Source organism: Oncorhynchus masou, chromosome 16, assembly GCF_036934945.1.
Source record: "Oncorhynchus masou masou isolate Uvic2021 chromosome 16, UVic_Omas_1.1, whole genome shotgun sequence".
NCBI lineage: Eukaryota > Metazoa > Chordata > Actinopteri > Salmoniformes > Salmonidae > Oncorhynchus > Oncorhynchus masou.
In genome coordinates, this window is record NC_088227.1 from 12,268,459 (window position 1) to 12,292,609 (window position 24,151).

Below are 24,151 nucleotides of genomic sequence, written 5' to 3' on the forward strand. Positions count from 1 at the left end.
ATAAAACATGGAATTTGGGAGCGCGTTCCATAGCTAGGCGAGGAGACGCAACAACCAATGGTTGCGTGCCAAGTCATCGGACGTGTCATCCACTGACAAATCGCGGTCTATGTGGTCAAAAAAATGAAGAATCATTATGCCATGTTCAAAATAACTGAGAACTCGGAAATGTCAGACTTCCGACTTCAGTGTTGCGGTGTTCAAATCTACTGGGAATTAGGGAAAATATCAGGTAAAATCATGACGTCAGTGATCTTCAGGTTGGAAAGTCGGAGCTCTAGAAAGAGGCCAGAGATCCCGAGTTGGAATTCCGAGTTGGATGACTGTTCAAATAGATTTTTCTCAATCGGAGCTCCCTTTTTTGAGTTCCCAGCTGTTTTGAACACACTAAAGTCAGAAGTCGGAAATAGCCGAGTTCCCAGTTCCGAGTTATCAGTTGTTTTGAACGATGCATTAGTTCACGACAACTGGAAACTATGAAAAAAACGAGCTCCGACTGGGAAATTCGTTTTGAATGGTCATCCGACTCTCTGGCATCTTTCTAGAGCTCCGATTGTCTTGATAACACAATTAGTGTCTTGGCCCTGGAAAATGTACAACACGCCTTCTACGTTCTGATTGTGAAAAGAATGTTGATGGTGATAATGCAATGGAATCATGTCAAAGAACACACACAGAGTCACTCTTATATTGTATAAAGCCATATTCATAAATTACAGTATAAATATTTATACATTAACAAATATGTAATACATACTAATTTTATGTAACTTTAAAAAAAGTCATATCAAGCATTTTTTGTTTAAATATTGCCTGCTGGTGTTCTAAGCATTACATCTAAATCACACATAGGCTACTACATCAGCCAAATGTACTACTTATCTAGCTACACTACATGGCCAAAAGTAAGCGTTATAGCAACAAAGGTGGAACCAACTCCATTTTAATGCCCATGATTTTGGAATGAGATGTTAGACAAGCATCATTTGGGCCATGTAGTGTATCTGTAGTCAGTTTCATCTTTACCTGCTACAATGGTCTAGTACAGGAACTATTGTTGACTATTTTCCTCCTGCACTCTCAGGTATCACTTTAGCTTTATTCAACAAAATGGTTGCGATATAGCCTGAGTGTACAAAACATTATAAATACCTGCTCTTTCCAAGACATAGACTGGCCAGGTGAATGCTATGATCCTTTTTGATCTAACTTGTTAAATCCACTTCAAATCAGTGTAGATGAAGAAGAGGAGACAGGTTAAAGAATGATTTTGTTTCATCCTTGAGGCAATTGAGGCAATTGTGTATGTGTGCCATTTAGAGGATGAAGAGGCAAGACTAAATATTTAAGTGCCTTTGAACGGGGTATGGTAGTAGGTGCCAGGCGCACTGGTTTGTGTTGGGAATTGCAACGCTGCTGGGGTTATCACACTCAACAGTCTCCCATGTGTATCAAGAATGGTCCACCACCTAAAGGACATCCAGCCAACTTGACACAACTGTCATTCTAGATGATTCTGTGCTTCCAACTTTGTGGCAACATTTTGGGGAAGGCACATTCCTGTTTCAGCATGACAATATCCACACCAATGTTGAGATTGGTGTGGAAGAGCCCTGACTTCAACCCCACCGAACACCTTTGGGGTCAAGCACTGGAGTCAACATGGGCCAGCATCCCTGTGGAATGCTTTCCACACCTTGTACAGTCATTGACCCAACAAATTGAGACTATTCTGGGGTAAGGGGGGGGGGGGGGGGTTCAACTCAATATGATGAAAGTGTTCTTAATGTTTTGTACACTCAGTGTATAAAGAGATACTTGTGATCTGAATCACTAAGTACCAATTGTTAGTCCTAGGTGCAGGGATTTAGAGAAACTGACTATATCCATTATGTAACTAACTACACTTTGCATTAAGAGGTTACAATAAGAAGTGAAAGAAATATAGAAAGCTTATGTATCCTAAATCTCTTAGTGGCTTTCTTTCTCATGCCCCATTTATTCAGAACCCACGTGACATGTAGACTATCCGGTTTTTAATTGGACATGTCGGATTTCAATTGACTTTCTGTGTTTGAAAAATGAAAAGGAAAGACACTCAACTCCATTTTAGCTGAGAGGATACTGGGGTAGAAGAAGGGGAACCTTAGAGTATTTGGATGCACACAGGGAGTAGCTTAATGCAGAACCTATTCTTGCCTAGCTCCGTTCCCCATGAGACCTGGGCCCGTGTTTATCAAGCGTCTCAGGAGTGCTGATCTAGAAAGGTAAAACTGATCCAAGATCAGCACCCCCACTCTGAGACGCTTGATAAATACTGGCCCTTAGCTACTGCCTAAACTTTGCAGCCTGGTCTGGTATCAGATTCTCTCCAGTAGGAGTAGTGAGCTCCAGTCATGCGGCCTAGCTCTGCAGCAGGCTAAAGTAGCAGTTGATTTTATTAATTAAACAAGGCCTAGCACACAATATCGGCTATGTCAGTTGGATGGCGACATAAAAAGTCACGTTGAGAAAAATATACAATGTATAGCCCTAACTAATGAGGCAAAACAAATGTCTGTTAACATTTCGATAGTTTCACAAAGCATGTGAGACAATTGGTGATATTGTCAGCTTGATATATTGTTTCTACTATTTCTATACATGTTCTAATGGCTCAGAACGGTGGTCATCAAATTCAGTGTAAAAAAAGAATCCCTGAAAGTATCTTTCCTCCGATTGTGTGAAAGAACAGTTCATGTTTCAATGCAACTTATTCAGGATCATTTATATCAAAATGCTCCTTCATTTAAATAAATTTTCAGACTAACACATCCAAAGCACTGCAAGCATGTTGCTTGAAATGAGTTTCTGTAAACATTATTTGTTTAAGATAAGAAAATCCTTACAATATTATCTCAATTGCATTGAGACCTAGTTTAAAAAAAAATATGTAACACACCCACCTCTTACACTTTAGTTGAAATTATAACGAGCTATGACATGTTTCCCAAATGCTCTTCAGTGGACCTACTTCAATTGAAGATTAAAATATTTTGTACAAATCTATGGACAATGAGGACCTAGTTTGGACCTAGAAAAGTGCAACATAGGCTAACATTTCCCTGCTGATCGAGTTGATTTAGAGATGTCTTAATAAGGCAGCATGAATCACGATATGATCTCAATTTGTCTCATATCAATCCAATTATTTATGCAGTAGTTGAAAATAACTGACAATTTCACAGCACTAGCCATCCTGGGTTGAATTCAATAGTACAACATAGATTCTCTCCTTTACGTCCTCTGCACTGATGGTCAAGCAATTAGACGGGTGACGCATGAAGTCCTGGTAGGGATCTACCAATTAGATGAAGGAGAGGTGACAAGGAGAGGAAGCCAGTTAAGACTATTGAGATAGAGTACACCCAATGTCTAATGTGTGGTTCATGATTCCTCACTTTCCCATTTCTAGCTCAGAGGGTTGTATGTTGTGAATGTGCAGCAAAGAGTGGGAGCTTTACGCCTCTGCTTTTTGGTCTCCGTGAGCCAGGCTCTCCTCGCCCTCCTCCTCCTCCTCCCCAGGAACCTAGAACACAGTCACATCTCAGTCAGTCACAGATCTCAGAATTTAGCCACAATTTAATCTATACCAAATCTTATTTGTTATAAGATAGTCTTTTTTAAATTTAAAAATCAAATATTTTATGTGTGTCTCCAGGTGGTCACGTTCAATGTAATACAAGACAGTATGCCACATTTGCCATGTATGACTAATAACAATCTATATGTGGCTAATGCCACCTTATGGGACTGGATATGTCAAATGTTACATGAGTGTCACACCAATAATGTAACATCCTATACGTTATACCATATACCTCAGGCATTTGATTCAACTGTAAGCTAGTGATGGTCATTAATGGATCAGGATAATGTGTTGTATTTGTTTCTTTCAGATTATTACCTCCCAATAAATGGAATCATCAAAGCAGTTCTGATCTGGAGGCTGTCCCCAGAATGGAAGCTTCATTATCAGACCTGTACAAATAGAAAAGTTATTAACAGTATTATTAAATATATGTTTCTCAGCGGGCATCGTATAAAACAAACTGCATAGTTTTAGAAAATATGAAAACTGTCTGTTCAAATGTTATGTAGATTTTTTGAATGACAAAGAATGGCAGTCTCTCTCCACCCACCTGTAATAGTTCCTCCAACCAAAGCGAACCCAAGTGATGAGGCCAGGGCTGCACCCTGCATGGCAGCACTCCTGAGGGAAGAATGGCGGAAATGAGAAACAGTACTTAGGTAATTACGGCAAGAGACCCTTATTTTGAGACTAATTATTGAGGCCAAGTTCACACCTTAACGGAAAAGTGAATTATTAGACTTTCAAGAACTACACTATCTGTATCTGATATTGACTACACATCTTCATTTACCAAAGGTCTTGAGAAAATCATTCCTTTTCAAATGCCTTTTATTTCTAATACCTCTAATTCCTTTATCCAATGCCTTTATAGAAATACAGTATGAGGAATGCCATTGGATGAGCCCTACCCGTTCTTCTTGCCCAGAGCGACAGCCACAATGCCAGCAATACCCCCGAGAATGCCAGGCATGCCGTGCAGATTGTGGACACCACAGGTGTCCTGGATGCCCAGGTTGGATGCCAGGATTGGCTGAAACACAGAGAGAAACAGTTGTGTAATTTCTATATTCCCTAGTGCCCACTCATTTCAACATATTTCTAGCCATCTGATGGCAGGTTAGTCAGTCATGGATGGATGGGTGATTGTTTTGACTAAAATGCAAGTTTCTCCCAGCATGCAAAACTCGTTTAACAAACCAGAACCAGATTTTCTCATTGGGCTGAGGACACTATTTCCTCCCCCTAACTGGTTAGTGAGGACGCTGACATTCAAAGGAATGTAGGTTTATTGCAACTCAGGCATGTCTATGTTGCAACACTAGTTGGCTTTTCATAGACAATGTGGTGTCCTGGTCCACTGCAGGGTTTTAGCGGCAGGTAGCCTAGTGGTTAAGAACATTAGTCCAGAAACTGTAAGGTCACTACTTCAAATCCCAGAGCCGTCAAGATGGAAAAATCTGCTGTTTTGCCCTTGAGCAAGGCAGTTAACCCCCAACAAAAACAACTACTCCCCAGGGACTGATGATGTTGATTAAGACAGCCCTCTGCACCTCTCTGATTCAGAGGGCTTTGGTTAAATGCACAAGACACATTTTGGTTGAATGCATTCCGTTATGACTAGGTATCTCCCTTTCTATTGGTTCAGACTTGTGTGACCTTTGAACTCACAGTGAGGAACTTGAAGCCCAGAGTGGAGACGATGCCAGCCACGAACCCGATGATCATGGCACCAAAAGGGCCGATGTCCATGTCAGCGCAGGTTCCCACGGCAACACCTCCTGCCAGAGTGGCATTCTGGATGTGGACCTATGGAAGACACAGAAGCATCTTTTTTATTTTATATTTTATTTAACCTTTATTTAACTTGGCAAGTCAGTTAAAAACAAATTCTTATTTACAATGGCGGCCTACCCCGGCCAAACCCTCCCCTAACTCGGACGACGCTGGGCCAATTGTGCGCCGCCCTATGGGACTCCCGATCACTGCCAGTTTTGATACAGCCCGGGATCAAACCAGGGTCTGTAGTGAGCTATGCTATAGTAGGTGCTGTGTGAGATTTTATTGTCGCTTTCCCAAAGACATACAATACACGCGCACACACTCAATATTCTTGTTTGAACATAAACAAGTAAAAATAAATTGAAAGAAAGTAAACAATTTCCAGATTTGCTGTGATCCTTTGTGGTTTGAATGAAACATTGGAAGACTCACCATGTCCAGTTTCCCTTTGTGCTCCACCAAGCTGGAGACGGCATAGGCAGACAGTACGCAGGCAGCCAGGGAGAAGTAGGTGTTGGTCACCGCCATGAGCTGATCAGTGCCAGATTCAGCGATGGCAGAGTTGAAACTGGGCCAGAACATCCAGAGGAACACGGTACCTGGAGAAGATATTCAAGGAGGATTTTGATTTGTCTGCTACTTCAGTTAATTCTAAAATATATAAACAAAAAAGTGATGTATTAAATATATTGAAACTACATTGAACATAATTATGCCTGCTAGTGTCACTGTTTTTATAATACAGTGAGTTTTAGAAGTGATACACTGTATTTCCACTAGGTGATGAATGAGACCTATGATTTGGGGGAGCTTCCCCTTCCCCTTCCCCTGTGATAAAATGTACAGTGCAAACAGACACCAGGAGCCGTATGTATTAAGCGTCTCAGAGTAGGAATGGTAATCTAGGTTCAGGTCCCTCTGTCCATGAAATCCCATTAATTGTGATCTAAAAGTGGTGCGGCCTAGTGGTTAGAGCATTCGGCCAGTAACCGAAAGTGTTGATGGATTGAATCCCCAAGTTTACAAGATAAGAAATCTGTTGTTCTCCCCCTGAACAAGGCATAGGAAGTTCCCCGGTAGGTTGTCATTTTAAATAAGAATTTGTTCTTAACTGACTTTCCTGGTAAAATAAAATAAATAAAAATGATACTAAAATCAGCACTCCTACTCTGAGATGCTTGATACTTAGAACCCCCTTATTGCTGAATTGTTTTTACTAGTGTTCCAAAGAACGTTTTAACAATATTTAGCGGATCTATCTACTACTCTTTAATCTATAACAGTTGTTAGTGACTGTCTACGCTAATCAATAAAATGCATAGATTATTAGGATACATTTCTTTCTCCCCAATTTCATGATATCCAATTGGTAGTTGCAGGCTTGTCCCATTACTGCAACTCCGTACGGACTCGGGAGAGGCAAAGGTCGAGAGCTATGCGTCCTCCGAAAGACAACCCCTCCAAGCTGCACTGCATCTTGACACACTGCTTGCTTAACCCAGAAGCCAGCCGCACCAATGTGTCAGAGGAAACAACATACAACTGGCGACCGAAGTCCCCTAACCCGGACGACGCTGACCCAATTGTGCACTGCCTCATGGGTCTCCTGTTCACGGCCGGCTGCGACACAGCCCGGATCAAACCCGGGTCTGTAGTGACGCCTCTAGCACTGTGATGCAGTGCCTTTTACCGCTGCGCCACACGGGAGGCCAAAATGCATTGATCTTGATGACTGCCATGTGAGCTGCTCTTACCGATCATGGCGAAGAGGTCAGAGTGGTAAACAGAGCCATCATTCTCATGGCTGTTCCTCAGAGCTGGCCGGTACAGCATGCGGGCCACTGCGAGACCGAAGTATGCCCCAAAGGCATGGATAATCATGGAGGCCCCAACATCATTGGCCTGTGAGTGGGACAAACCACATAAAGTAGTTAGTTCATGTTGTAAAAAAAAAGACCAGCCCTACTAACCTAACTTTCTCCTTAGCCTGCTAGTAACCTCAGTCACCTGTCAATCACCCATCCTTCACACCTCTGCACATTCTTGTGCACTGATTTGTTGGGTATAGGATTGGACCGATTCAAGAATATCAAATAAAATTGACCTAGATATATTTTTCCCTTTGTAGGTTCATCCCTAAGAATTTACGCCGTGGTTATATTTGTCTGAGCCCTTTTGGATTCAGGATGAATCTTGTCTGATCGCGGTTATCTTGGGCTGTCACTTCTCACCACTAGAGGGCAGTCTCACTAGGGTTATGGGCCAGGTGTATAATGTCCCCGGTAAACAGATAGTACACATATATGGGTCAACAGGAGATTCACACAGTTTTTGCTGCTACTCACAAGATTGCACGCAATATTGCTTATTGAACTGTATTAACTAATATCATTTTCTAGTATAGTGTTTTTCATGTTCACAAGTTCTTAGATGAGTGGACAAGGTTGAAGTTAGTTTGTTGTGACAGACTGTTAGAATAAGGGTTAGTTCTGGGATCGGAGATTATGGTGAAGTGCACTGACCTCCAGGATTTCTACCACCAGATGTTCGTTGATGCTGAAGATGGTGATCTCCAGGATGGTCATGATGAGGAGCTGGACAGGACTGGTTTTACCCAGCACTGCCCCGAACGAGATCAGAACGGTGGCTGTGCTGAAATCTGCGTTGATCATCCTTATGGTGAGGAAGGAGAGGACGAGTAGGAGGGAGTGAAGAGAGAGAAAGAGCGAGAGATGTCTTGTTAACACTAGAACAGAACACTTCTCTATGATTGTCCTCTATCTTGTGCACATAATACCACTAATGCTAGCTTCATTCATTCTACCCGTTCTGTTGCTGTATTAACCTTTTTGGGATAGAGGGCAGCATTTTCACTTTTGGATGAATAGCGTGCCCCGAGTGAACTGCCTCCTACTCTGTCCCAGATGCTAACATATGCATAGTATTAGTAGTATTGGATAGAAAGGTATTGGAGTGGGCATCACCAAAGCCCTGACCTCAATCCTATCGAACATTTGTGGGCAGAACTGGAAAAAGCTTGTGCGAACAAGGAGGCCTACAAACCTGACTCAGTTACACCAGCTCTGTCAGGAGCAATGGGCCGTAATTCACCCAACTTATTTTGGGAAGGTTGTGGAAGAATACCCAAAACGTTTGACCCAAGTTAAACAATTTAAAGACAACCCTACCAAATACCAAGTGAGTGTATGTAAACCTCTGACCCACTGGGAACGTGATGAAAGACATAAAACCTGAAATAAATCATTCTCTCTACTATTATTCTGACATTTCACATTCTTAAAATAAAGTGGTGATACTAACTGACCTAAAACAGAATTTTTACTAGGATTAAATGTCAGGAATTGTGAAAAACTGAGTTTAAATGTATTTTGCTATGGTGTATGTAAACTTCAGACTTCAACTGTACGTTCATGTACTATTACTGCAAGCTGATTATTGGTTTTGACGGTTTTGGTAATGTCTATGTTGTATTTACTTGATGTCTTCTATCATGGGTACTATGATGATACTGCTAGCTTTATTTATTCTGAACGTTCTGTTAGTGTACTATTTGTATTTACTTGAAGATGGAGACTTTGATCTTGCCGTCATCCAGGTGCCAGAGGCCTTGCATGATTAGACCCCACTGCAGAGCAAATGCGGCCAGGAGCAGGTTGAGGCCCACGCTGCTGAAGCCATATCTCTTCAGAAAGGTCATCAGGAAGCCAAAGCCAATGAAGATCATAACGTGGACATCCTGGAACACTGGGGAACAAATGGCAGGTCAGAGGTCAGCTCAGTGGAGTATGATTCATTAAAAAAGTGACTTCCAAAATGGCAGAGATATTAACATTTTAAATTCACATGAAATCCAAAACACATTGGTGGTAGTGTTAACATAATATAATTGCATCTTTTCTCTATAAAACAGGCCCCATATGATTTATTCACTTTGAATGAATAGTGAATGAAAACTAAAACAAATGAATAAAACCCTGGAAGGGCTTGCTATGTGATTATAATCCTCTATTACAACACGTCAAAGACATTCAAATCAGTTGACAGTCTAGCTATTGATCAAAACCTAGGGCTATAAGTGGCATGTAAATATTCCATTCATTATGTTGCTTTGCCTTTGGCTGCTCAAATGATTCACAGAGCACCCGCATTGGATTGTGCAGCAACATTAGTAACCCATATCCCCATGAGGGGGTCAATGAAAATCCTGAGGAGGATTAGATTAGTCTGTGAATGGGATACTGAGAACTGAGGCTCCCAATAACCCAGTTTGATGTGTCATGTCAGTAGCCTTACGCTGTTCCATTCACTGGGATCACATGATCTTAACCAAGTCTTCTAAACTTAATAGATGGATCACTGTGCTCGCACTTTATGCATGTTTAGATTGATGTATACAAGAGGACAGACTTTACTTATAAGGACTTTAGCTCACTGTGTGTGCGGACAGCAGGATGTGAGCACTATCCGAGTTTCTGCAGATAATGATCAGGCTACTGGCCCAAGAGACTGACCAAATGTGTGTATGTGTGTGCGTACATATGTAGGTGTGTGGAGCTTAAAACGGTTTGTCCACCGCAGCTGGAGGAACAATCCTAATTCTCCAAGCTCCACTCCCACTCTACTCCACCACCCACACACTCTACTCCCGCTCTCGCTCGACACTCAGAAAAGGTTCGCTTCCCTGAAATGCCTGACCACAGGAAGCCAGACTCCCAATTCCCAAAAGTGATCAGTCATTGTGCGATGGATGACTGGTCCTCATCTGGAAAGTACATCAAGGTGTTGCCGTTTGCAGAATGTGGAAACAATAGTCCTTGTTGCCCCAGCTCTGGTTAGCATTGTGGTGGGAAGTTAGCATTGTGGTGTCAGGGAAGCTGGGTAGGGTAGCCTAGTGGTTAGAGCGTTGGACTAGTAACCAGAAGGTTGCAAGTTCAAACCCCTGAGCTGACAAGGTACAAATCTGTCAATCTGCCCCTGAACAGGCAGTTAACCCACTGTTCCTAGGCCATCATTGAAAATAAGAATTTGTTCTTAAATAAAGGTAAAAAAATTCATATTTAAACAACAGGCTGTCCTGGGGAAGTAATGGAATACAGGGTGTGCAGTTGGGGAGCTGAGGTGCAGCATAGACTAGCCCGATAGGTCCGTTGTCTTGTTTTGTCTGTGACTATATATGACTGTGTATGACTCTCTGTGTATGACTCTCCAAGAAACATGTCTACCAACATGCCATTCCAGTGCCATACACATCTCTTTCTCTGTATGTCTCTGTGCCATACCAGGCCTTACTATAAGTAAAAACCGATGCTACATTTTAGGCAGTTGTAGAGGGATTGTTATAACTGGCAATTCATTTAAGAGTTGAGTTTGTTTGGAGGCTCCCTCTTTATGCTACACAGTGATAGAAACAGAATAAACAGGAAGGTTAGCTCTTCTAAACAGATTTTGTCTCAAATTAGAAGTCCATGAATTCCTCACTCATTATCGTGTTTACATGTGACTGTTTCTTTCTACCCAGGAGTGCATTGTATTGCTATGGATGAGATTCAGCGCACCGGACCATGATTATAATCAGGTTTAGTATTACTTATGCAATGCCTCCGAGACATCATAGGATACATTATAACCCCTCTGGCACTGGCCAGAACACCCGCGCCTATCCAGTAACAAACAAATAACTAAAATCTATCCAATATTTTCCCTGATATCAAAGTCTGAACAATGTAAAACATGTAAGATATACAAAATGCCTTGTAAGATATATACAGTCTTGGCCAAAAGTATTGAGAATGACACAAATATACATTTCCACAAAGTTTGCTGCTTCAGTGTCTTTAGATATTTTTGCCAGATGTTACCATGGAATACTGAATTATAATTACAATCATTTCATAAGTGTCTAAGGCTTTTATTGACAATTACATGAAGTTGATGCAAAGAGTCAATATTTGCAGTGTTGACCCTTCTTTTTCAAGACCTCTGCAATCCGCCCTGGCATACTGTCAATTCACTTCTTGGCCACATCCTGACTGATGGCAGCCCATTCTTGCATAATCAATGCTTGGAGTTTGTCAGAATTTGTGGGTTTTTGTTTGTCCACCCGCCTCTTGATGGTTGACCACAAGTTCTCAATGGGATTGAGGTCTGGGGAGTTTCCTGGTCATGGACCCAAAATATCGATGTTTTGTTCCCCGAGCCACTTAGTTATCACTTTTGCCTTATGACAAGGTGCTCCATCATGCTGGAAAAGGCATTGTTCATCACCAAGCTGTTCCTGGATGGTTGGGATAAGTTGCTCTCGGAGGATGTGTTGGTACCATTCTTTATTCATGGCTGTGTTCTTAGGCAAAATTGTGAGTGAGCCCACTCCCTTGGCAGAGAAGCAACCCCACACATGAATGGTCTCAGGATGCTTTCCTGTTGGCATGACACAGCAGTGGGGCGACAGTGTAGCCTAGTGGTTAGAGCATTGGGCTAGTAACTGAAAGGTTGCAAGTTCAAATCCCTGAGCTGACAAGGTACAAAATCTGTCATTCTGCCCCTGAACAGGCAGTTAACCCACTGTTCCTAGGCCATCATTGAAAATAAGAATTTGTTCTTAACTGACATGCCTAGTAAAATAAATAAACACAGGACTGATGGTAGTGCTCACCTTGTCTTCTCCGGACAAGCTTTTTTTTCGGATGCCCAAAACAATCGGAAAGGGGATTCATCAGAGAAAATGACTTTACCCCAGTCCTCAGCAGTCCAATCCCTGAACCTTTTGCAGAATATCTGTCTGTACCTGATGTTTTTCCTGGAGAGAAGTGGCTTCTTTGCTTCCCTTCTTGACACCAGGCCATCCTCCAAAAGTCTTCACCTCACTTGTGCATGCAGACTCACACCTGCCTGCTGTCATTCCTGAGCAAGCTCTGTACTGATGGTGCCTCGATCCTGCAGATAAATCAACTTTAGGATACGGTCCTGGCGCTTGCTGGACTTTCTTGGGTGCCATGAAGCCTTCTTCACAACAATTGAACCGCTCTCCTTGAAGTTCTTGGTCATCCGATAAATGGTTGATTTCGGTGCAATCTTACTGGCAGCAATATCCTTGCCTGTGAAGCCCTTTTTGTGCAAAGCAATGATGACCGCATGTGTTTCCTTGCATGGAACCATGATTGACAGAGTAAGAACAATGATTCCAAGCACCACTCTCCTTTTGAAGCTTCCAGTCTGTTATTCAAACTCAATCAGCATGACAGAGTGATCTCCAGCCTTGTCCTTGTCAACACTCACACCTGTGTTAACGAGAGAATCCCTGACATGATGTCAGCTTGTCCTTTTGTGGCAGGGCTGAAATGCAGTGGAATGTTTTGTTTGGGGGGGCGGGATTCAGTTAACTTGCATCGCAAAGAGGGACTTTGCAATTAATTGCAATTCATCTGATCTCTCTTCATAACATTCTGGAGTATATGCAAATTGCCATCATACAAACTGAGGCAGTAGACTTTTTGAAAATTGATATTTGTGTCATTCTCAAAACTTTTGGCCACGACTGTACAAGATAAGATAGCCATGTGTTGACTGAACAAATCAGCATTTTTGTTGTTAATACATTGCATGCAATGTTTTCTGTTCTTTAGCATTGATTGAGGGTACTGATTGGGAATGTGCAAATCAAGCAACGTGCAAAACATTACCTCACAATGAGTGGGTTGATGCAAGGGAATGGACAAGGTAACAAAAACTAGAATACATGATGTATCGTGTATTATTGCTGGGAACTAACTAGCCTGATAAATTCCTTCCGGTGTCAGCACCCTACTATACCAACTGAGACGTAGAGTACTAAACTTGAAGCTTAGGAACATAGCGGCAAAACAAGTCTCAGCTTTTATCTTGTCCATATTGGATATCTCCCTTCTTCGGCCTACCACTACACATTCATCTTATCCAACATTGTCATCTAAAATCTCCAACCTTGCAAAACCAAATAAATAATACAGAGATATGCACTATTGTTATGTACTGTAGAAGGTAGTTTAGTGTTAGCACACAGTTAGGCACCACACCGGACCAGGATAGACTTCAACACTCCGTACCCCAGGTGGCAGCACCAACCATGTCCAAGTGCTGTGCTAAAAGGATGTTTTGGGTGGCCGTGAGGCCTTTCGTTTGTTTTTTATCTTTAGTTTTGGCATTAGTGCTGAGCGATTTACCAATATTTCTTATTTTTTTGGTTATTAAGGAATATAAAACAGTAAAGTAATCAAATTAAAATGAATATGCACATCTGGAAGCAACAGGGGGAGGGAAGATGTCCTGGAAACCTGTCACCATGGGTGACACGCTCAACTACATTTCCTTGGTGATTTACATGGGACTGGTAAAGGTATCAAGATTAGTTGACAACTGGAGCAATATCCCCACTCTATCAGCTCGAGTTCCCCACCTCCATCATGAGTGAAAACTGATTCTTGGCCATCAACCGTACTCTTAACATGAGTGATCCACAAAAGGATCAAGAGAATGACCAGCAAATCGGGACTGCAGGGTATGATCGTCTTGCAAGAGTCAAGCCCCTTTATCATGACATGGTGGAGGCATGCCAAATGTACTTCCAGCCTGCTCAAAATCTATATATAGATGAGCACTTGGTTGCCTCAAATGCTCAAATTGGCTTGCAGACCAAATGGGGTTAGAAGCTCTTTGTGCTAGCCGATGGGGCATGGGTGAGGAGGAGTGTCCCCATTCCTGTTTCTGTGAAGGACTTCAATGCCAGCATGGGGGTTGTTGACCTATCTGATCCTCTGATAGGCTATTACCAGGTCTTCCACAAGACCAGGAGGTAGTATATAACTTTTTTTCTACCACTTTGTGGACATTGCTACAGTAAAGGCTTTCATTCTCCACAAGCACATGGCCAAACCAAAAGGTCTCTCCCAGTTGGCCTTCCGAGAGTAGCTGGTATTGGAAATGGCTGAATTGCGGGCCCAAAGCAACCTCACCACCATCACAAGACCCTCCACTCAAGGTGAGCGGCACTATCTAACACACCTGCCAAAAGACAAAAGGAAGAACTGCAAGCATTGCACAAAACACAAAGAGAAAAAAGGGTGTTTCCTGGCAGAGAGGGACTGCGTCAAAGACTATCAAGACATGCACAAGCTATGATGAAAGTGAAATCCAATCATCTGGGATGTAAAAATGAACACGAATGCCATTTGTAAATCATTCAGCTAATTTCTATTTGTACACCTTTTTTATTGGAGGACACGTGTGTAACCGTGTTTGTGTTTGATAAGACATTTTTGTATCTTCTTTAATGTCCAGTGGCTACTTTGAAGAATCTGAATATAAAGTATATTTTGATTTGTTTAACACTTTTTTTTGTTACTACATGATTCCATATGTGTTATTTCATAGTGTTGATGTCTTCACTATTATTCTACAATGTAGAAAATAGTACAAATAAAGAAAACCCTTGAATGAGTAGGTGTGTCCAAACTTTTGACTGGTACTGTACATCTATTTATTTTATATTGTTTTGTAAACAGTTAATTTTAAACTCCATTTAAACTCCTAGTAAAGATTTCCTGCAGCAAAGCACCCCCACAACATGATGCTGCCACCCCCGTGCTTCACGGTTGGGATGGCGTTCTTCGGCTTGCAAGCCTCCCCCTTGTTCCTCCAAACACAACGATTGCGATTGTAGCCAAACAGTTCTATTTTTGTTTCATCAGACCAGAGGACATTTCTCCAAAAAGTACGATCTTTGTCCCCATGTGCAGTTGCAAACCGTAGTCTGGCTTTTTTATTGAGGTTTTGGAGCAGTGGCTTCTTCCTTGCTGAGCGGCCTTTCAGGTTATGTCGATATAGGACTCGTTTTACTGTGGATATATATACTTTTGGACCTGTTTCCTCCAGCATCTTCACAAGGTCCTTTGCTGTTGCTCTGGGATTGATTTGCACTTTTCGCACCAAAGTACGTTAATCTCTAAGAACAGAACGCATCTCCTTCCTGAGCGGTATGACGGCTGCGTGGTCCCATGTTGTATATACTTGCGTACTGTTGTTTGTACAGATGAACATAGCCCCTTCAAGCGTTTGGAAATTGCTCCCGAGGTTGAACCAGACTTGTGGAGGTCTACAATATTTTTCCTGCAGTATTGGCTAATTTCTTTAGATTTTCCCATGATGTCAGGTGAGAGGCACTGAGTTTGAAGGTAGGTCGTGAGATACATCCACAGGTACACACAACAATTTTGTCAATTAGCCTATCAGAAGCTTCTAAAGCCATGACATAATTTTCTGGAATTTTCTGGAATTTTCCAAGCTGTTTAAAGGCACAGTCAACTTGGTGTACGTGAACTTCTGACCCACTGGAATTGTGATACAGTGAATCATAAGTGAAATAATCTGTCTGTAAACAATTGTTGGAAAAATTACTTTTACAAAATTACAAAGTAGATGTCCTAACTGACTTGCCAAAACTATAGTTTGTTAACAAGAAATGTGTGGAGTGGTTGAAAAACGAGTTTTAATGACTCCAACCTAAGTGTATGTAAACTTCCGACTTCAACTGTATGCCACTTTGGAGAGGTTTAGGGACACTTGGAAACGTCCCGTGACCACACCTGACACCACTTACTAAAACATCTGCCCATTTCTAGTTGTTAGGTCTATCAATCCCTTTTTAATTTCTGATTTTGTTCACATGTTGTGAACAGCTCTAATCATCAATAATTCCCTTGTAGCTTGTCAATGAAAATATATATATATTTTTTTTACGGATTTGTGTGTGCCTGATCTTGTGTATTCTGAACTATGTAAATTATCTTCAGTTTATTTCCTCATTATCTCCCAGATATCTTCTTTCCAAATATACATGTCAGAATCACGTAATTACACATGAATAGCAGTTACTTTTGGGTACGTCTTTTTAGCTAAAAAATATATGATGTCATTATTTAATAATGCATTTAATATATATATATATATATATATATATATATATATATGTATATATATATAATATTGAAACTAAAATCAAAAACTGTGATTAGCTTTTTATAATCAAACCGAAACCGAACTTACCTCAAAAAGCACTAATCGCTCAGCACTATTGGGCATGCCTGTTTATAGTTTTTCTTTTTGCATATATTTGTTTTTGGCACCATCTGAACAAAATAACCCACTTGGGCTCGCCAACCCAAAAGAGTCAAGACTGAGCTGACCCTGGATCTAAAGTTAGTTTTCTGACTTCCTGGCCCGGGTCGCATACACTTTACTTCTCACATTTTTGCACACATCCAGTCAGGTTACAAAAACATTAGGCAAGCTGTCACGGATCCATGGAACTTTCATCACGCACACCTGTCCCCTATTCCCACTGATTAGTACATTTAACATTTACATTTAAGTCATTTAGCAGACGCTCTTATCCAGAGCGACTTACAAATTGGTGAATTCACCTTCTGACATCCAGTGGAACAGCCACTTTACAATAGTGCATCTAAATCATTAAGGGGGGGTGGTGAGAAGGATTACTTATCCTATCCTAGGTATTCCTTGAAGAGGTGGGGTTTCAGGTGTCTCCGGAAGGTGGTGATTGACTCCGCTGTCCTGGCGTCGTGAGGGCACGAATATAAGTATGCCCTTTGGTTTCCATGGGGCTGTCGTTTATTGTTACAATGTCCGTTGGTGCATGTGAGTACCTGTGCTGTGTGTTTTGGGCTTTCGTGCCCTTGTGGATTGTGCAGATGATTACGGGTCTCACCCCGAGTGTTAATCGATGTGCGTTTGTCTATTTATTCGAGATACTCGTCGCTATTTTGTCTTGGGTTTCAACCCTGTGTTTTTGTTACGTGTTTGTTTGGTCTTCATCCCCGTGCCTTCACTCGGCACGCCGTAATTTGGGCTAAATAGAAAACCCTATTACGCATTCCTGCATCTGTCTCCCGAATCCATCTTGCCAACGTGACACAAGCCTAAAAACCGTAGACTTAGCAAGTACAATGTTAACAGTAGCCTGTCTATTCGGTTCCGTGACACTCTGCAGTGGCCTTTAGAGAAACCCCTTGGATGGTCTCATAGGAATGGGCATTTTAGCGATGCAGGATACAGAAGCTAGTGGCTGAGGTTCACTTCTATTAACAATGCTCTAAGGCTGCTTGCCCTGCATTCTTGATCAGCTTCGACCCCATCCATCTTATATCACCTGAATACTTGATACCTTTGAGACACCATACCAGTTAAAGGCTCTGAGAGAAGGGTGTTGTGGGAGGTAGAGAGAAGGTCCATTTGGAACTCAGCCTCTCAGATGGGCTCTATGTCCAACATGTTAGGTCATCTTCCATCCATGGTAGTTGTAGTGTGCTAACCAGGATTTCAGGTTGATAGTCTGAAATTAGGTTTCAGGCCAGCAGCCAAAATATTTTCAATAATGTTAAATGCTGACGCGTTTGGAGGTCACCATAGCTCTGACAAATGACCTGGCTTAAACATAATTGAAGGGAATTAAGCTTGCGTTTTATCAACCTTCTGTCTGCATTTCCGTAATCCCGTATGGGGAATCCTCATTCTGTCTCCCAGGCATGATAACCCAGTGCCAACGCCACTGCATTCACTAGGACAGGTGCCCGTGCCAAAATGAATCATGCAGATTTGGACAAATCTCAAACCTCCAAGGCACCAGTGTCTTTGAGTTTCTTGAGTTTCATTTAGCATCATACTGAATCTAACTGCAATTGGTCAGTGGTGTAAAGTAACTAAGTATAAAATACTTTGAAATACTACTTTGTTCAGGGACATATTATTCCATTTCTGTTTTGTCACATGTTGTCACGCCCTGGTCGAAGTTGATTGTGTTTGTCTTTATTTATTTGGTCAGGCCAGGGTGTGACATGGGTTTATTGTGGTGTGTTTTGTCTTGGGGTTTTGTTAGGTATTGGGTGTGTGGCTTCGTGGGGGTATCTAGCATAGTCTATGGCTGTCTGGAGTGGTTCTCAATCAGAGGCTGGTGTTTATCGTTGTCTCTGATTGGGAACCATATTTAGGCAGCCATATTCTGTGAGTGTTTCGTGGGTGATTGTTCCTGTCTCTGTGTTTGTGTTCACCAGATAGGCTTGTATAGGTTTTCATGTTCGTTCTTTGTTTTGTTCGTTGTTTCATGTCTAGTTCATTTTTATTAAAGAACATGAATAACCACCACGCTGCATTTTGGTCCGCTTCTCCTTCGACAGACGAGAACCGTTACAGAATCACCCACCACAAAAGGACCAAGCGGCGTGGTAACAAGCAACAGCAACAGCAGGAGCAACAAAGAGAGGAATGGACATGGGAGGACGAATTGTATGGAGATGGACCTTGGAATCAGCCTGGAGAATATCGCCGCCCCAAAGAAGAACTGGAGGCGGGGAAAGCGGAGAGGCGCCGGTATGAGGAGGCAGCACGGCGACGCGGATGGAAGCCCCAAAAATTTCTTGGGGGGGGGGGCTCAGGGAGAGTGTGGCAGAGTCAGGAGTCAGACCTGAGCCAACTCTCCCTGTTTATCGTGAGGAGCCAAGGAGGAGACCAGAACCAGAGCCGGTGTTGGAGGTGAGTGAAGCAGAGACTGTGAAGGAGAATGGGGAAATTGGAGGAGAGAGTAATGAGGGAGTTGCTGTGTTGGTGCTTTAAGCATGGAATTCGCCTGACGGAGCGTGTCGGGGATTTGATGGCACCTGGGTCAGCGCTCCATACTCGTCCTGAGGTGCGTGTTAGTCGGCTGGTGAAGATGGTGCCAGCCTCACACACCAGGCCTCCTGTGCACCTTCCTAGCCTTGCACGTCCTGTGCCAGCACTCTGCTCTCAAGATCTCCAGTACGCCTTCACGGTCTAGCCCATCCTGTGCCACCTCCACACACCAGCCCTCCGGTGGCAGCTCCCCGCACCAGGCTTCCTGTGCGTGTCCTCGGCCCAGTACCACCAGTGCCAGCACCACGCATATCAGGCCTACAGTGCGCCTCGCCTCTCCAGCGCTGCCGGAGCCTTCCTCCTCTCCTGCGCTGCCGGAGTCTCCCACCTCTAAAGCACTGCCGGAGCCTTCCTCCTCTCCTGCGCTGCCGGAGTCTCCCGCCTGTTCAGTGCAGCCAGAGCCTTCCTCCTCTACAGCGCTACCAGAGTCTCCCGCCTGTTCAGCGCAGCCAGAGCCTTCCTTATCTCCTGCGCTGCTGGAGTCTCCCGCCTGTTTAGTGCTGCCAGAGCCTTCCGCCTCTACAGCGCTGCCGGAGTCTCCTGCCTGTTTAGCGCAGCCAGAGCTGCCAGCCTGCATGGAGCAGCCAGAGCTGCCAGTCTGCATGGAGCAGCCAGAGCCGTCAGTCTGCCAGGATCCATCAGTCTGCCAGGATCCGCCAGTCAGCCAGACTCTTCCAGATCCGCCAGTCAGCCAGACTCTTCCAGATCTGCCATACTCTTCCAGATCTGCCAGTCAGCCAGACCCTTCCAGATCTGCCAGTCAGCCAGACTCTTCCAGATCCGCCAGTCAGCCAGACTCTTCCAGATCTGCCAGTCAGCCACCATCCGCCAGTCAGCCAGACCCTTCCAGATCTGCCAGTCACCCAGACTCTTCCAGATCTGCCAGTCACCCAGACTCTTCCAGATCCGCCAGTCAACCAGACTCTTCCAGATCCGCCAGTCAACCAGACTCTTCCAGATCCGCCAGTCAACCAGACTCTTCCAGATCCGCCAGTCAACCAGACTCTTCCAGATCCGCCAGTCAACCAGACTCTTCCAGATCCGCCAGTCAACCAGACTCTTCCAGATCCACCAGTCAGCCAGACTCTTCCAGATCTGCCAGTCTGCCAGGATCCGCAAGTCAGCCAGACCCTTCCAGATCTGCCAGTCAACCAGACTCTTCCAGATCCGCCAGTCAACCAGACTCTTCCAGATCCGCCAGTCAACCAGACTCTTCCAGATCCGCCAGTCAGCCAGACTCTTCCGGATCCGCCAGTCAACCAGACTCTTCCGGATCCGCCTGTCAGCCAGGATCTTCCAGATCCGTCAGTCAGCCAGGATCTTCCAGATCCGCCAGTCAGCCAGACTCTTCCAGATCTGCCAGACTCTTCCAGATCTGCCAGTCAGCCAGACTCTTCCAGATCTGCCAGTCAGCCAGACTCTTCCAGATCCGCCAGTCAACCAGACTCTTCCAGATCTGCCAGTCAGCCAGGATCCGCCAGTCAGCCAGACCCTTCCAGATCTGCCAGTCAACCAGACTCTTCCAGATCCGCCAGTCAACCAGACTCTTCCAGATCCGCCAGTCAACCAGGCTCTTCCAGATCCGCCAGTCAACCAGACTCTTCCAGATCCGCCAGTCAACCAGACTCTTCCAGATCTGCCAGTCAGCCAGACTCTTCCAGATCTGCCAGTCAGCCAGGATCTGCAAGTCAGCCAGACCCTTCCAGATCTGCCAGTCAACCAGACTCTTCCAGATCCGCCAGTCAACCAGACTCTTGCAGATCCGCCAGTCAACCAGACTCTTACAGATCCGCCAGTCAACCAGACTCTTCCAGATCCGCCAGTCAGCCAGGATCTTCCAGATCCGTCAGTCAGCCAGGATCTTCCAGATCCGTCAGTCAGCCAGGATCTTCCAGAACCGCCAGCCAGCCAGGATCTGCCGGATCCAACTACCTGTCTGAGCTTCCTCTCAGTGCTGAGCTTCCTCTCAGTGCTGGGCTTTCCCTCAGTGCCGAGCTTCCCCTCAGTCCCGAGCTTCCCCTCAGTCCCGAGCTGCCTCAGTCCCGGCGAGGGTGGACTATCCAAGAACGCGAGGAGGAGGGACTAAGACATTGATAGAGTGGGGTCCACGTCCTGCGCCGGAGCCGCCACCATGGACAGACGCCCACCCGGACCCTCCCATATGGTTTTTGGTGTGTGTCCGGGCATCCGCACCTTAGGGGGGGGTTCTGTCACGCCCTGGTTGAAGTTTATTGTGTTTGTCTTTATTTATTTGGTCAGGCCAGGGTGTGACATGGGTTTATTGTGGTGTGTTTTGTCTTGGGGTTTTGTTAGGTATTGGGTGTGTGGCTTCGTGGGGGTATCTAGCATAGTCTATGGCTGTCTGGAGTGGTTCTCAATCAGAGGCAGGTGTTTATCGTTGTCTCTGATTGGGAACCATATTTAGGCAGCCATATTCTGTGAGTGTTTCGTGGGTGATTGTTCCTGTCTCTGTGTTTGTGTTCACCAGATAGGCTTGTATATGTTTTCACGTTCGTTCTTTGTTTTGTTCGTTATTTCATGTCTAGTTCATTTTTATTAAAGAACATGAATACCACCACGCTGCATTTTGGTCCGCTTGTCCTTCGACAGACGAGAACCGTTACACTTGTCTGTGGAACTTGTTCAGTTTATGTCTCAGTTGTTGAATCTTGTTGTGTTCTTACAAATATTTACACATGTTAAGTTTGCTGAAAATAAACACAGTTGACAGTGAGAGGATGTTTCTTTTTTTGCTGAGTTGACATTTAAAACCAGATACTTTTTCCTCAAGTGGTATTTTACCTGGGGGACTTTCACTTTTAATTGAGACACCTTCATAGAAAATATCTATACTTTTATTCTGGTATGACAATTGGGGAGCTTTTTACACCAGTGCAATTGGTGAAGTTGCTTTTTGTGAACTGTAATTGCAAATTACAAATTCAGCCTGACTTTGATGAAAGGAGTAGACTATGGCTGTAAAACAACCCTGTGTAACAAATCTTAAGGTCCCCATTCTTTGAGGAAAACAAGTACTTCACAGAGCCACAGAAACCATTGGTTCCTCTCAATATTTTTTTTAACAATGATTTTGTCCATTGATGGTAAAGCCCAGCAACAACAGGCTCATATTTTTCAAAATTGCATTCCTCCTCTTATTTCCTCTGCTATGAACCTGTAATTGCGGCAACTTCTGGTTGTTCAGCTGAATGAGCATGTTATGGGGCGTTAAATTAGCCAGTCTGTTGAGTAAATTGACCGTTTTGGGGGGTCAATTATGATAGTTATGAATGGAATCTGCAAATGTTACAGCTTTCTTAAGAAAAGAAAGTCAATGTTGCCTTTAATACACATCTCTAGCTATATAACCCATTAAACAACATCTTGAAATAAAAATATTCTCTCAGTTTATTTAAAAACAACCAACCTAAAGGTTTTAGGATGTCTTTGGATATACAAAATTCTTGGAATGGAAAAGGATCGGCCCAAATGCTAAGCACTACGCTAATCTCTTCGGGTCACACCTGCCCTGCCCATTTCTGGGCAAACCTCTATACTGTAAGTCTGCAAGTATTTATGCTGTTTTAAAATAGGTAGAAAATACACTTACTGGGATTCCAAGAACCACCCAAAGAACACCAGACTAACATCTAAATTATTTTTTAGTAGGGGTGGGGCTTTGGCATTTTTCATAGACTTATCTATCTCCAAACACAAATGCATGTACATTTTTAACTCAATCGTATGTCTCACTAAAATACATGACTGCACTTCCCTTAAGTGCACTTGCAAGTTCTATTGTAATAAGTATGTCGATGCCATTCAGTCCTAGCAATCATCTTCCCATTTGCACAATCCATCTGGAGGCTAGCCACAGTGAACCTGTCCAGTATGAGAGAGAGTGGTGTTCCTATGACAGCTCGAGCATCTGGCCCATTCCCTAAAGAGTATTTCTAGGTGTGAGGATGCTGGAATGGGCACGTGCACAACAACCTCACACCATGCTTTCCCACGACATCTCTCTCTCTCTCTGATTGTTCACAGGAGTATCTGATAACTCAATAATACCATCTCCAATGATCTATAGCTTATCCCTCAAAGCTACTGCACAATTATTAAGAGAATAAGGGTCAAATCTTTGAGACTCAACTTCAATAGCCCTTCATCCATAGCAACCAGGGTTGGCATTAAGGAGTCAATACAATAAAATCCATGATTCAGCCAAGCTCCCTCAACCAGGCTGACACACTGACAGCCCACACATACAATATGTGGCACCACACTGAGGAAGCCTGCTCCCAGACCTGTTCCTGTCTTGCCAACTCCTATGGTCATTGTCATTCCAAGACCACACAAACTGATCTGGGACCAGGCTAACATGAAGGAGCCTTCAGGTGTCACTTACTGGGATAAAGGGTCAGAGGATCCTGTTCCGTCTTATTCTCATGGTGTGTGGTGTTGTGGGCTCCGTGCCCCCCATGTTCCCATCATCGTAGTCCACAAACACAGCGAACAGGATGATGGTGATAATCTCCAGAGTCAGAGCCAGGATAGGAAACTTAAGCCTCATGTTGGTGGAGTATGCAGGCATGCCAATATTAACTAACTGTGTGTGTGTGTGTGTCTCTCTCTCTCTCTCTCTCTCTCTCTCTCTCTCTCTCTCTCTCTCTCTCTCTCTCTCTCTCTTTTTATCTTTATCTCAGGCTGACCCTCTGTCTCTGACACACGCTCACTTTTTCTCTCTCTCCCTATCTATCTTTTGGGGCTTGTGGTAATAGTCTGACGGGTGGAGAGCAACTGGTGTCTGGTTTTAAATTGGTGCAGTTTTCGTGGGGACCAATGGCAGGGCAGAACAGTCAGGCCCGCATGGTTACTCCCCTTTCTTCACTTTGCTCATGGGGATGGGTTTCCTCACTGTTGGGTGTTTACTCTTTTTAAAAGAGGGGGAAAAAACAAGACTTTGGCAAAACACACAGTAATGACCCCCGGCCAGTGACAGAG

The 24,151-nt window shown here is 43.7% G+C and overlaps 1 protein-coding gene across 1 annotated transcript; it reads right to left on the reverse strand.

Annotated features, from left to right (window-relative positions):
* Positions 1–679: 679 nt before the first annotated feature.
* On the reverse strand, positions 680–23,925 carry LOC135557479 (ammonium transporter Rh type A-like). The gene is given in 11 exon segments (XM_064990751.1): positions 680–3,568; positions 3,947–4,020; positions 4,182–4,252; positions 4,543–4,664; positions 5,303–5,440; positions 5,846–6,012; positions 7,168–7,315; positions 7,936–8,086; positions 8,995–9,178; positions 23,556–23,612; positions 23,615–23,925. Coding segments are annotated over 11 exon segments (1,308 nt in total). The 5' UTR covers positions 23,742–23,925; the 3' UTR covers positions 680–3,499.
* Between the last annotated feature and the right edge of the window lie 226 nt (positions 23,926–24,151).